Source organism: Microcaecilia unicolor, chromosome 3 (assembly GCF_901765095.1).
Source record: "Microcaecilia unicolor chromosome 3, aMicUni1.1, whole genome shotgun sequence".
Lineage (NCBI taxonomy): Eukaryota > Metazoa > Chordata > Amphibia > Gymnophiona > Siphonopidae > Microcaecilia > Microcaecilia unicolor.
The window spans coordinates 105,653,271-105,668,918 of NC_044033.1; the positions used below are offsets into that span (position 1 = coordinate 105,653,271).

At 43.2% G+C, this 15,648-nt stretch overlaps 1 protein-coding gene across 2 annotated transcripts in view; it reads right to left on the minus strand.

Annotated features, from left to right (window-relative positions):
* The window catches only part of RIN2 (Ras and Rab interactor 2), a 147,487-nt gene that overhangs the window by 31,762 nt on the left and 100,077 nt on the right, over positions 1-15,648 (minus strand). For both annotated transcript variants that reach the window (XM_030196231.1, XM_030196232.1), the window contains exon 7: positions 5,662-6,678. In XM_030196231.1, the coding sequence (XP_030052091.1) occupies positions 5,662-6,678 (1,017 nt within the window). The remainder of the gene's footprint in view (positions 1-5,661; positions 6,679-15,648) is intronic.

The following is a 15,648-nucleotide window of genomic DNA, read 5'->3' on the forward strand; positions in this document are numbered from 1 at the left end:
CCAAGCTGATTCAATAAAACGCCTGTTTTTGGATCGTGCTTCTTCATTTACAGCGATTAATAGGGCATATGAAATGGGCTTTTAATGAACCAAGAGAATTGCTACTCAACTCTGCACACACCCAAGGAGAATGGCAATATTATATATGTGTCACCATATACAAAACACACATTTAAACAGTGATCAAAATATATTGGCATATTTTTACAGTTACAGCCTGTGTTTCAAAAGTCTCGCCATCCCCTGTAGTATGCAGACTGAAATTTAAAGGACATTCTAACTTATATATTAACTTATTGACCCCTACTGCACCAAGAGGCCATTGGAAATGTGGAGGTGGGGAGATGTTTCCTGTATGTTTTATGCAGAGAGCAATGTTGGATCTACCACTAGCAGGCTAAACTTCTACTGGGTTTGAATAGTAAGATGGAGCAGCATTTCTGTGGTGATCTGCGGTGATCAGCAACTGTGGTAAATGATTGGTTTTGAGAAGACCATGTGATCAAGAATTATAGACAGTGATTGGTGACATGACTGGCTAACAAGAACATGTATGTTTTGAAATTTTTGTTTTGCGCTTTCATTTTTCTGACCCCTGGAACATAATGGTTTGGTAATTAGTTTTGTTTTTTTAATTATTTTGCAGAAAAAATTGTTGAAAGGGAGCAGTTTCAACATTTCTTCACACTCCATGACAAAAGCCCATAGCTCATGAAACACAGCACGCAACATTGTGTTGGAGATATTCTGGAAATGGATTTGGAGTCATCGTCATTGTTGGAGGGTTGTAGTAACATCCTTGTGCTCCAAGTATTGGCAACACTCTTCCAGGAAGAGCAATATAACATGCCTAAAATTGGCACTGAAACGAAATACGCCTAGGCTCATTCTATAAAGTAAGCCTAAATGTAGGCGTACTTTATAGAAGCCTAAATTTCCACACAGTTTAGCGAGTATGTCAAGTGCCTGTCCACACACTAAACTGCATAATGCCGATATCTATTGGCTAGAATCATGGCCAAGAAGGAAAGGTTGTAGAAAAAGCTCTTGAGTCATGGCTGCTGTCCAAGAACTGTTAATGACTGGGCTGGGCTGGGAGGAGACCATGTTATAAACTTGGCTAGTAAACTATTTTTATTAGGTTATATATAAATCTAAATTAAAAATAAAATAAGAAGGATAAAAATCCCTGGGCAGTTGTGAATGGAATTCTCAAAATACTGTAGCCCACATATACAAATTCTAATTGAGCTAGACAGGGAGACAACTGATTACAAAGCATAGAATCATTTTTAAATAAGACTCTTCAGAGACGAATCTACCACTCAGCCCACCTTAAATGCTTTCCTGTATCCTTTAAGCTTATCTTCAAAATGAATACAACCTCCAGTCAACAGTGCCAAACCATTTTGGTTTTCATACTATCCCTAACAAATACTTTTTTGTTGGATTGCCTCTTGTAAAGTAACCCCCTTCCATCCGATGAATCAAACATTTTTAGTAAATATTAGAAATGCTTATATGAAAAAGACACATAGTGAAGGCCATCATACAAAAAGCAATCTTATTTGCATTGCTGCCGCACACAAATAACTCACTGCTCCAGCAGCATAATTGCATAATCATTGGTCTTTTGTACACAAACTCCATGTTTAGAAATATTTTAATGCATATAAACTTAACTGCCCCCACTGGCAAGCAAAGACTATTCACCGATTCAACAATCTAACATTGTATCAAGTTCTTGTTGCTTCACTAGTGCTTTAGGGACATCCTTCCGGCATAAAGTATAAATACATAGCAGAATGTGAAGAACTGGGTTTGGAATATTTTGCACACAGCTTTGCAACTGACATCAGTCCTACATCTTTCCTGTATAAAGCAAAACATCCAAAATCAGATTTAGATGTCATATTGAGAATGCCCCTTACCATATGTTTTATGTGGTAACTACATTACTGTTTCAGTGTGTAAGTTAGGCTTATTTTTTTTGTAGGCCTAATGTCTACAGGTTACTTGGAGTTGCTGAATTTTGCCACTGTCTAAATAAGTTCTGGCCCAGCCTCTAGCAGGTCTCCTATGCATTTTTCATGATGCTGCAGAAAATTTATATGCTAGAATAATGCAAGCCAAGCATGAATTCTATAATGGCAGTTCCACATGGAACTACTATTTAGTATAGTAGGGAAGCCAACTTTCAACTGCTGTGCCCTAGGAGTCTTGGAGGAGAGTCATTCAAAGGCTGCAGTGGATCTTGGCAGAAAAAGCTCTGAAAGCTGCCTCTCTGGCTGGCAGGGCCTTTCTTCTGCCGTGTCCCACCGCTCTAATGGGTGGGATGCAGCAGAAGAAAGGCCCCGCTGACCAGAGAGGCAGCTTTCAGAGCTGTCTCTGCCAAGACCCACTGCGGCCTTTGGAGGACCTGGAGAGTGGTTACAGTGTTATCACAGGGTTGGCTGCAAAATTTTAAGTTTTACGTACAGCCACAGAGCTCAGGACAAGTGTTTTATCATACAAGCTGCAATACCAAGATTTTTTGAGGGGGGGGGGGGGGTAGGAATAAGCTGCATAGCTAAGTGTGGTCCATTTGCTGAATTGTCAGTTTCAGTGCTGAGCTGTACACTAACATGGTTCATCTGACTCAAAACTCAAATTTTTACCTTCAAAAAATCTTTACTACAAAAGTTTATTATGCTCTATATCTGTGTACTAACTTAGGCACGTTTTGGAGGACGACTAAACTGATATTTTGAGTTTTGAGCCTTTAAGAGATCAGTATGACCTCTCCCCCTTGGATTGGTTTGCATACTAACAGGTACATCTTATTACCTCACTGGTGTGTGACCAATCGACGGGTATGAAGGATATCTTTTCAATGAAAAATGGCCCTCAAGTGCAGTGAGTAAGATATCGTGGGGTGGATATTATAAGCAACAGATAAATAGTAGTAGTAGATAGGACGAGGATTGTTATTCTGAGGGAGGGTGTTAAAAGAGGTCATAAGCTAGTTGAAAGTGTACACTTGAACGAAGTCCATTTTAAGAAGTTACATTGCTTATACATTCATATTCATCCTACAAGGACCCACAGCAGGAGTGTAGTGCAATCGGGTCTTTGTCTGAAATATAGGGAGGAAGAGGTTATTCTTAAACATGTCCTATGGACCTGTCCCAGAATTGAAACCTTTTGGGAGACTATTTGGGCTCAATTAAGCACTATGCTGGGAGTGCCACTGCGGAAGAATCTGACGGCGTGTTTGTTTTATAAGCTTAGCAACATGCCAGTCTGCTCTAGGACAAATGAATGGTATGCGAGAAAGGTTTGCAAAAAATGGGGCTTATTGTTTCAGTGGATGTGCAGCCCCTCCACCCCACCATAACTCTTTGGCAGTATTAAATGCATGAGCTAATGAGAATGGAGCAACTGTCAGTGGAAACAGTGAGGAAGAGAGTCAACAGTACTGGAGTGTGGACAGCACTAATAAATTTTAGAAGCGTAATTTAGGTTGGAATACTCTTGGGGGGAGTTGAGGAGGGATGGGTGCTGGGGAACTTGATATGCAGTTGTGTTCATGCAATTCTTACATTTGAAGTTAAGTGTGTTCTATAATTGCATTGTCTGATGAAAATTCAATAATCACAATAAGCTGTCTTTTTCGATCAAAAGCCAGACAGCTCTATAGCTACCATAACAAGGAAAAGTGCAGGATGTTAGAAGCCTGGGGATACGATGGCAAAAAAATAATGCCAACTTAAATTGTACAGTAGTTTTCTTCTTTTTTTTTTTTTAAAGGGGGTGGGGGAGACAGACCTTTTCCCTTTCAAAAAATAGCATGTTCAAAAAGTTTCATCCCATGACCTCTTTAAGATGCTTCCTAGTGGTGATACTGAACTATAAACCAACTTTAAAATCCATTGAAGAACAGCATCCACACAGTACTCTCATTTTCTGCTAAGGCGTACAAAGTTCATCTTTGCTCCATAACTGCTTCCATATGTAAGACAAGCAGGTTGATTGCCACGCATCAGCCTTTGCATATTTGCAAGATTTTATGCTTTTGTCATCAATTTATAGCTCTCTATTTCAAACAGGGTAAATGAAAGCACACGTCATTTGTCCGAGTCAAGTCAACATTGTTCAGATGTCCACTGCTACTTTAAAACCACATAAATTAAAAACAAAATAATGTCTTACTGTAAGCTGACATGCCCTCACCCACATTCTATACAGTATTGCACTGTAAATTGCTGAGCAAACAGCAGCTACAATTGTGGCATAGCTCCAAGTGGAAAATGCAAGTTCAAAAGCAGCCCAACTACCGAAGACATACGGAAAATTACTCAAATTCATGTCTTCAAAGAAAAGATTATACATTGACAAAACCGGTTAATATTCAAGCGGAGATCACTTTCACCACATACTTTTGTTATAAGTACAGTAGATGAGTTTGACCTTCAGCACTGCTGTATAAAGAGTTGCCTCTCACAAATAAACATGGAGAATTCTGTTTCTGGAATAGTTCCAAATTTATTACAATTTTGCATTCACCGAAAAGAAGAAAAAGCCACAGTATACAACTCCTTAATGAAAATCCATATTAACCTGGGAGAGCAGATACAAAGGAAAGAATGCTTATATCACTTCTAAAACTATTGGGAAAGAGTCAGTTATTAGGGTGACATTTTCAGATATTAGCCAGACAAGGGAGAATTTATTTTAAAGCCCATAGTATTCTGGGTCTGTACAGGCCTAAAGATACAGTGAAATCTATTATAGCATCTATTAATGTGACAAAAAAAAAAAAAAAACTAAACATAAACAAACAGTAAAAAGGATTCATCTGTTGGCTGTAGAGGTCAGTTTTACTCTAGACAAAATGTTAGGCTAGTTCTGTGTAGAACAAAGAAAAGAATCTTTCTGCCCTGGAGAATGAGCTCATGGGTAAAATATCTTTCCAGAGTTGTTTACTTCCTACATGTGGCTTAGAACCAAAGTGAAAAGAAACACATTTATTGCACAATTTCATCAGAAAAAAACCCGCTATACTGAAGTTAGCCTAGCCTACTTGAAAAAGTGCACAAAAAACATACATAATGCATAAGAAAACAACAGTGTTTAAAAAATTTTTATTTCCAGTTTCATTTCAGGACAAAAGGTATATCCTTGCCAAAGCTGAATTCTTTCCTCCTCAAAGCTAACCTCAAGGCAACCAAAACCACAGAAATTTTTCCATAACTAAATATACAGTAGTTCTTCTAAAACATGTTTCAACTAAATTGCACAATCCAGCTTTTCTTCAGAAGAGTCTATACGGAAAAGGCTGTGCTGAAACTGGTTCAGTTGTAGACTGACTTCACAATAAACAATAACATTTACCCCCACACTACTTGAAACTATTTTATCAGAAAGCATTCATTATAAGAACAGTAAAATCAGTCCACACCAAGACAAAACTGTCAATGCCAAAGAGGCCAGTCTAGGCACATCATTAGTTACATCTGCCTAGGTAGCCTCTGCAGCCCAGGATAGGTTAAGGGTGTCATGGAACTCGTCCCCCCTCCTTTCCCTGTCATTGCTAGCAACTAATACTAGGAACTACAGATGTACCGGTGCCAGACTATACCCAACAAGGAACCCCCACCCCCACCGTGTTCAATGTCTTACCTATCTGATCCTCGGGGATGAGAGACTCAATGGGAGGATCGAGCTCCGAGCTCTGCGCCAGGTAGTTCTTGGCTTGGGTCATGAACTGACGGATGGTCTGCAGCATGTCCGTGCTGGAGACGTGACACTCTTTGTTCTCCAGCAAGAAGCTGATGTAGTCCTGCACCAGGCAGCCGAAATAGGTGCGCTTGTCGCGAGCCATGTCGGCGATGCGGCGCACCATCCTCCTCTCGGGTGTCATGAGCGAGGTGAAGACGCCGCTCACCTTCAGCAGCTGCGCCTTCACCACCTTGGGCAGCACGAAGGAGCTGCTCCGCTTCTTGCTGGGCTTGAGGGGGGGCGGCATGCTCTCGGGGTCGCTCTCGTAGTCCTCGAAGCTGCTGTCCGCCTCGTAACAGTACAGGGGAACCCTTCGCTCCAGCTCCAGCGAGTCGGACGACGACGTGGAGATGCTCATGTCGCTCAGCCTCTGCTGCCTCCCGCCTCCACCTCGGTTCAGCAGCACCGATTCGGATCCGCTGCTCGCCGCTGCCCCCGAGGCGGGGTGGCTCCTGCTATCCCAGTCTACCGGAGAAGAGGAGACGGACGCCTGCTTTTTGAGGCGAGGCGGGGGCACGGGAACCGGCTTCCTCCCGGGGGACTCTGCGGCCACCGTCGTCTCGGGCATGCTCGCCGCCCCCTGCTTGCTGGAGACAGCCGGCGGTCGAGGGCTGCTGGGGAGGAGGGGCGGCGGGGGCCGGGGAGGGGGCGGGGACCGGGTCCACCCCGCTGTGCCCTGCCTCCGGAGTTCAGCCCCGCCGTTCTCGCCGCCGTCCTGGCTGTGCACTTGCAGGAAGAGCGGGTTGATGAAGCACAGGGCTCCCTTGCCCGGCCCGCACTCCAGCTCCGAAGGCGTCCGGGTCCGCAGCGTCTGCACTCCGTTTATAAGGCGCGGCTCAGGCGAGGCTCCGCCCGGTGGGAGGGGCCTGGAACAGGCAGGGTTGGCGGCGATCTTGTTTGCTGGAACCGTCCAAAAATCTGCAAAGCATTAAAGAGCTTGAGATTAGTCATTCAAAAACACAGGCCGGAATTTGTTTTTCAAGCGCTACCTCTCAACATTCTTCCCACCCCGAGCACTTTGATAGTAAAGAAATTCTGACGCTTGCTTTTTGTTCTGCGGGGTGAACATGTATAGCCCTGCTAGGACAAATGCCATCACTAGTTCTTTACGTTCTATCAGCCCATTCGAAGTGAACAGGCTGAGTGGGCATTGGCTTTGAAGAAGAAGAAGAAGAAAAAAAAAAGGGGGGGAGGTGTTAGTCGCTGGGTGGATAATTCTACAAAAAGTTTTTGCTTTTTATATAAAGTTTTAAAATGGTACTAACGACTTTAAAGTCTCAAGATCTCACTCACATACTTTGTTCTACTCTCATACCTTCCTTCGTAAAGGCCTGTTGAAAGACAGCTGCAAAGCAGTGGTTTATTACACAATCTGAGATTTGACGAGTAAGCATAAAAACAGCTAAAAATGTACTTCCTAGCCTGAAACAGATGATTAATGAAAACTGCTTTAAAGGCTTTCTTCTGCATTTTTACATATGAAACCAATCAAAAGCCTGTTAACCAAATGAAATCTTTTTGAGCCCATAAGTTATCAACTACACATTTGGTTCTGGAGAAACAACATATGGTTAGACAAACTTACTATTGAAAAAAAAATACACAGGGTCATAATCTAAGTCCCCAAGTAAAGAGGAGCTCCCAGGGAGCTTTTAAGGGCCATTTCTTTTCTGCATAATTGAGTCTTTAGAAGCTTTTCAGTCCCACCTTACACAACAGTGTATGCAAGCCCTTAAAAGCAGGAGGAGCCCTATGCTAGTAGTAAAATTCTTTTGACATCTCTATTTTCTTAACCGTTTTCAAACATTTGAAATGCCTTATGAATTGTGATGGGGTGGCCTGTCAGTCCCAGGAGCTATCCAGACAATGGTGCTGAACAGAAGTTAAATATGTTAATAAATCCCTAGATTTATTTAGAGTTATTTACTGGAACCAAAAATCTGTAAAAATTATTTTGTCCAAAATAAAATAGGGAAATAAAGTATTAAAGAAGCAGTTCAGCACTGGGTCATTTAAAAGTCCACCTTGCTCAATGTGCCCTTGTGCAGATGATGGGGGTTATAAGTGCTGCTTATAAATGGTCAAAACCACTCCCATTTTATAAAGGCAACATACATGTTTTAAAGATAGGTACAATATCCCAATAGCATAAATGCACTTATACAAACTTATGCTTGCTCTAAGACTGGTGTAAAATGTGTTCATCGCAACTTTGCCTTGCTCCACACACACTAAGGGCCTCTTTTACAAAGGTGTGTTAGAAATTCCTGCACCGTAAATGAGAGGAAGCCCCCATTCAATTCCTATAGGCTTCCTCTCATTTGCTGTGCAAGAATCACTAATGCCGTTTTGTAAAAGAGGCCCTATATGTCCAGAGAAATCCCTATACACAGACTTGCAAAAAAGGAACTTGTGCCCTTGTCAGCATGCATACATACACACATGAAAAAAAGCATTCTAATGTAAAACTATCATTAATTTCTTCCACAATTGTGGACAGAACATGTAGAATGTGTCTCTTCACTCATCTGGAAAGAAAATAATACGGGCTTAGGGTGAAAGCAACCAGTAATGTGGCACCCAAAAGAAGTTTTGCATGGATGGAATAACAGGATTACTTTAACACAACAATGCTATACAAGCACAAGGTATATGGTAAAACACGATTCGAAAGCGCTAACCCCTCCGAGAAAAGCTGCATTGGCTCTCAATCAAAGAATGGATCTTCTTCAAAATCTGCACTTTGGTCCATAAAATCATCTACGGCGTAGTCCCAGGATACGTGACAGACCTCTTCGATCTACCAACTAGAAACAGATCCAGATCAGCGCGATCATACTTAAACCTACATTACCCCAACTGCAAAGGGCTAAAATACAAAACAACATTTGCATCTAGCTTCTCCTACATGAGCGCACAACTGTGGAATGGACTCTCGCATGCTGTGAGAACAATACATGACCACCTAAACTTCAGGAAATCATTAAAAATTCACCTCTTCAAAAAAGCCTATCCCTCCGAACCAACATAACTACCCACACCCAGCAACACAACATAATCAAGGATCGTACTGGACAACCTACTATCATTATTCCCCTCAACCCAATGACGCCTGAATCACATCTACTTCATCTGACCACAACACAATCTTGTATTTGTTATCAACCGTAACGGCAAATGCCATTACGGTTACTTGTAAGCCACATTGAGCCTGCAAATAGATGGGAAAATGTGGGGTATAAATGTAACAAATAAATAAATAAGGGCCATCATAGAACTACTGGAGATTACAACCTACTTTTAGTGGAGGACTAAGCAGTCTAAACATTGGTCCAGCTTAGGAAATTGCAAAATATACTTGACAAGAAGCAATATGTAGCTTCTTATTCCCCATAGCATCAACACAACCGTGTATTGAGCTGGTGAGCTGGGCTGTGCATCAGGGTGGGGTACTTCTTTTCAACATTAGTAGAATTCTTCCATGTATCTAAGGAATTATCCTAACATTGCACCCTGATACAGAGCCCAGCGCAGAATGCTATTAGTTATCACTTATGGGGAGTACGTCATTTAGAAGCTAAGTAGAGCATCTTTTCAAGTATATTTTGAAATACTGTTTGAACATGTATTTCAAATAAAAAATAATATAAAGTTTTACAAAAATGTTTCTAAGATGGACCAATGACTATGCAGTCTACTCTCTGGTAGTTCTGTTTGTATGATGGTCCACTATAGAATACAGAATCTTTTTTGAGAATCTTATTCTATTTGTATATTGAGATATTTAAAAAGTAGTGACCTTTATTTTTTCTATTTGGATGATATACAAGCACAAGGGAGCATCTCAGCATAGGTGACTTTTCAAAGAAAAAGCAGAAAACCATATAACTTAGCAAGGGAAACATTTTTACTGTAATTTCAAAGGGTAATTGTCAAATTACATCGGTTTACAGTCATGCAGGTACAGCAGACACACTTTTTCTAAAGAAAAGCCCTATATTGAGTTTTTCTTTTAAAGCACTTAAAGAACGTATTGCGTTCAAGATCTGCACGATTGTGCATAAAATCATTTACGGAGACGCCCCGACCTACATGCTAGATCTCGTGGACTTGCCACCCAGAAATGCTAAAAGATCGTCATGCACCTTTCTTAACCTACACTTCCCCAGCTGTAAAGGATTAAAATACAAACTAACGCACGCGTCCAGCTTCTCCTACATGAGTACGCAGTTATGGAATGCACTCCCCAAGTCACCTGAAAACGATCAACGAATTAAGTAATTTCCGCAAATCTCTAAAAACCTCTCTCTTTAACAAGGCCTACCACGAGAATCCATAACTAACTCTAACTCAACACCTATCCACCTTTATTCAGAATATATCTTTCTATAACTGCTTGACCAGATCCTCTTGTTTTCCTTGACTTCTGTGTAACACCAATTGTATTCTTTACCCTGATATGGCGATGCCATAACAGGTCTTTGTAAGCCACATTGAGCCTGCAAATAGGTGGGAAAATGTGGGATATAAGTGCAATAAATAAATAAATAAGCCTGGAGAGTGAATGAGTGAGGTGGGGTGGGGGAGGAAGAACAGCAGGGTGCATAGTACATGTAGGCATTTTCATGTGCTTTAAAATAAAAAGCTCCACACCTACTTTCCCCCTGTGGTCCTAACCCTGCCCCTTTTTTTTGACCTGTAGTGCAATTTTCTGCAGGGCTTTTTGAAGGTGAACAGTTGTTAACTCATGTAAAAAGCTTTGAGAATTACCCAACCTATTCACCGTTAGGGCTGGTTCTATATTCATAGGTCAGCTAAAGGGAAATTCCATAATCTAGGTGTCCACATTAATGTGCCTCTTGCATGCATAAACGTCTAGAATGCTAGCACTTATGCACAGAAGTGTACACTTCCCGTGAAAGTGCTAGCAAGGTCTATGGTTGGCGTAGCTGTGGATGCATAACTGTTAGCACATCAATATATTAGTATTCTATAAGAGCGCCTGGGTGCCCACAGTCTATTATAGAATAGGTTCACACTGCATATGCTCAGGCCACCTAGATGGAGGCACCAAGCTGTAGAATTGCCTCCATATTGATTTACTTTTCAAAATGACTCTCTGCACATAGCCCTGCAGCCACCAAACTCCAATTTTGTTCACTATTGCATATATTTAACTTACTATCTGCACTTCTTTTGTTTTCACTCTTTATTTGTATCAATCCATTCTAATATGGATATAGATATACAGTACAGTCTTGATTATCCAACATAAACGGGACTGGCCCACTGTCGCAAGTGAAAAGTCGGATAACATGGAAAACAATGGGAACCCCTCTAACAATGCACGGAAAGCATACTTTATGCATGAACAACAGGCATAGGGTATCTTTAATTAAAATATTGTTTAACACTAATCAGAAATGGAAAACAAAGATGAAAAAAGTTGTATCGCTGGCAATTTGAGAACAAATACAGAGCCGTATACACAGCATAGGCTCAAATCACAAACAGGAAGGGAAGCCACACGCTTCTTAACAAGGATTAGGGGTGCATGAAGGAGTATCAGCTGTAAAGCATGATTTCTTGCAGAGAAGCACAGTCTCAGCTCAAAGATGGCTTCCCTGCAGCGTGTGACGCTGTAAAACAGGAAGAGAAGCCACATGCTTCCTAATGGCAACACGATGAAAACACCTAGGGGGGTCTGTCAGATATGCTGGATGGTCGGATAATTGAGACTGTACTGTATATAAAGCAATTGTAGCCAGTCAAGGATGTGCAGTTTTGATTCTTTGCTATATTATTTATTTTTGCTTATATTGTTACACTTAGGCATGCTTGGTTAGAATGGTTTGCATATGCTTGTCTCAAAGATTAAGCCATGCACGTGTAAGTACGCACGGCCGGTACAGTGAAACTGCGAATGGCTCATTAAATCAGTTATGGTTCCTTTGATTGCTCCATCTGTTACTTGGATAACTGTGGTAATTCTAGAGCTAATACATGCCGACGAGCGCTGACCTCCCGCGATGCGTGCATTTATCAGACCAAAACCAATCCGGGGGCTCGCCCCCCCCCCCCCGGCCGCTTCAAAGCGTACTAATCCCCAGCCTTGGCTGACCCCTTGCATCCGTTACCTTCACTCCTGCGCCCGATCTGCTGAACGCCTCTGGAGGAAATCTCGCACCCACTCAGATTTCCTTCACTACAAATTCATGCTATCCTCCTTCCACTCCTTGCAAAACAGGACTATTACACCCAATTGACCAATTCTCTCAGCTCCAACCCCCGTCGTCTCTTCGCCACCCTTAACTCCCTCCTCAAAGTGCCCTCCGCTCCCACCCCCCCTTGCGCTCTCCTCAATCACTGGCCGATTACTTCCGCGATAAGGTGCAAAAGATCAACCTTGAGTTCACTGCCAAGCTATCTCCTCCTCCTCTTCACCCTTCAACCCTCTCCAACCAACCAACCCAGGCCTCCTTCTCCTCCTTTCCTGACATCACCGAAGAGGAAACCGCTCGCCTTCTTTCCTCCTCGAAATGCACCACCTGTTCCTCTGACCCCATCCCCACCAACTTACTTAACACCATCTCTCATACTGTCACCCCCTCCATCTGTCATATCCTCAACCTCTCTCTCTCCAATGCAACTGTCCCTGACACCTTCAAGCACGCTGTAGTCACACCTCTCCTCAAAAAACCATCACTTGACCCTACCTGTCCCTCCAACTACCGACCCATCTCCCTACTACCCTTCCTCTCCAAAATACTTGAGTGTGCCGTCCACAGCCACTGCCTTGATTTTCTCTCCTCTCATGCCATCCTCGATCCACTTCAATCCGGTTTTTGCCCTCTACACTCAACAGAAACAGCACTCTCTAAAGTCTGTAATGACCTGTTCCTTGCCAAATCCAGAGGCCACTACTCCATCCTCATCCTCCTCGATCTATCTGCCGCTTTTGACACTGTCAATCATAATTTACTTCTTGCCACACTGTCCTCATTTGGGTTCCAGGGCTCTGTCCTCTCCTGGTTCTCCTCCTATCTCTCCCACCACACCTTCAGAGTTCACTCTCTTGGATCTTCCTCCACACCCATCCCCCTATCTGTTGGCATTCCCCAGGGATCTGTCCTTGGACCCCTTCTCTTCTCAATCTACACCTCTTCCCTGGGCTCCCTGATCTCATCTCATGGCTTCCAGTATCATCTCTATGCTGATGACACCCAGCTGTATCTCTCCACACCTGATATCACCGCAGAGACCCAGGCAAAGGTATCAGCCTGCTTATCCGACATTGCTGCCTGGATGTCCAACCGCCACCTGAAACTGAACATGTCCAAGACCGAGCTCATCGTCTTTCCACCAAAACTCACTTCTCCTCTTCCCCCACTTTCTATCTCCGTTGATAACACCTTCATCCTCCCCGTCTCATCTGCCCGCAACCTCAGAGTCGACTCCTCCCTCTCCTTCTCTGCGCATATCCAGCAGATAGCCAAGACCTGTCACTTCTTCCTCTTTAACATCAGCAAAATTCGCCCTCTCCTCTCTGAACACACCACCTGAACTCTCGTCCACGCTCTCATTACCTCTCGCCTTGACTACTGCAACTTACTCCTCACCGGCCTCCCACTTAGCCATCTATCCCCCTTTCAATCTGTTCAGAACTCTGCCACATGTCTTATATTCCGCCAGAACCGTTATACTCATATCACCCCCCTCCTCAGGTCACTTCACTGGCTTCCAATCAGATACCGCATTCAGTTCAAGCTCCTCCTTCTTACCTACAAATGCACTCAGTCTGCTGCCCCTCGCTCTCTCTCTACCCTCATCTCCCCTTACGTTCCCGCCCGAAACCTCCGCTCACAAGACAAATCCCTCCTCTCAGTGCCCTTCTCCACCACCGCCAACTCCAGGCTCCACTCATTCTGCCTCGCCTCACCCTATGCTTGGAACAACCTTCCTGAGCCCTTACGCCAAGCCCCCTCCCTACCCATATTCAAGTCTTTGCTGAAAGCCCACCTCTTCAGTGCTGCTTTCGGCACCTAACTCTTACCTTTCAGGAAATCCAGACTGCCCAATTTGACGGCCCCTATCGGACTGACTGTTCATTTGTCCTTTAGATTGTAAGCTCTTTGAGCAGGGATTGTCTTTCTATGTTAAATTGTACAGCGCTGCGTAACCCTAGCAGCGCTTTAGAAATGTCAAATAGTAGTAGTAATAGTAGTATGGTTTTCTGTTGTTGCAGTACATAACATCTCAGATTGCTATGCTCAAACCAAAAACTGAATTTCCATTCTTATCAATTTAAGTATGGGATTGAGTGCTACTTTTGCTTTCTGCTTTATTTCTCCTCTGTGAGACAACTTATTGAACTACACAGGTGTTCTATCTTTTGTTCCTGGTCCTGTGATGTAACAGGCCTCAGGATTCAATTAAATAAACACTTGTTTTCATTTATATCCTTTTGTCTGCCTGTGTTATTTCACAGGTCTACCCTCAACCCTCATCTGGAGTGTCACATGTTGTGACAGTGGTGGCATACTGAGCTTATCCTCTCTTGAGAAATCCGGATCCATGACTTCCAGGGTGCTGGGCCTATCAACACCACTATGTTGGGATATTGGACAATAGGGGTTAGTCCTGCCCCAGTTTTTTTTTTTTTTTTTTTTGGGGGGGGGGGGGGGGGGGGGCACATAAAGCTAGTGCCGGACAGGTAGGTTTTATTTTTGTTTACTGGTGTACTGGGGGGTTCTGGCCGCTAGCGATATAGCACAAACATGGAAAAACTACTCCAGGCCTTGATGGAGGGCCAGCAACAGTTTATGAAGGTGCATCTTGAAAAGCAACAGCTGCAGCAGCCAGTGTTGCAGAAGCTGGTAGAGCTACAACAGAGCTCCCAGGCTCCCAGCCTGCAAGCAACCCCTCCGGTTTCAGTATTAAAGAAAATTAAGATGAAGATGAACCAGACTATTTCATGACCAATTTCAAGAGAACCGCCTGCCTTGCTGGTTCACCAGAACTATCATGGACCACTTATCTAGGGCATTTACTGACCAGTAGCAGACAGATGGCATTCCAAGATGTTAATCATGCTGGGACGGCCACCTATGTGGAGGTGAAAGCTGCCATATTGGAGAGGGCGGGCTGCATCCCAGATGCCTATTTTATAACAGTTCCGGAAGAGGTCCCTCCCAATTAAAGAAAACCTCTAGAGTTTCTTCTATTGATTTAAGGAAGTCACCTGAAGATGGCTAAAAATTAAAGGAAAGACAGATCCGGATGGGAATCCCAGCAGAAATATTAACCAAGGTACTACCCTTATGTCCTAAGTCATGAAACAAGTGTGTCTCCTAAGTGGTTGGGAGGCGGGACTAGTGTTGGGCAGACTTATACGGTCTGTGCCAGAGCCGGTGGTGGGAGGCAGGGATAGTGCTGGGCAGACTTATACGGTCTGTGCCAGAGCTGGTGGTTGGGAGGCGGGGTTGGTGGTTGGGAGGCGGGGATAGGGCTGGCCAGACTTATACGGTCTGTGCACTGAAGAGGACAGTACAAATAAAAAAGTAGCACATATGAATTTATCTTCTTGGGCAGACTGGATGGACCGTGCAGGTCTTTTTCTGCCGTCATCTACTATGTTACTATGTTACTATGATAGGTAACCGCTGAAAATTTTGTAAGAGGGGTAACATGATCATATTTTTTTAGAATGATATATCATTTTAACAGCAGTGTTCTGGATTGATTGAAGCTTTTTAATGTTCATATGGGAACAGCCAAGGAAAATGATATTACAATAATCTAGTCTTGAGACTAAGGGGGACAAGACCAAAGAGTGAAAAGTAGTCTGGTCAGAATAGTAGCGTATAGTGCGTAGTTGTCTAAGCAAGA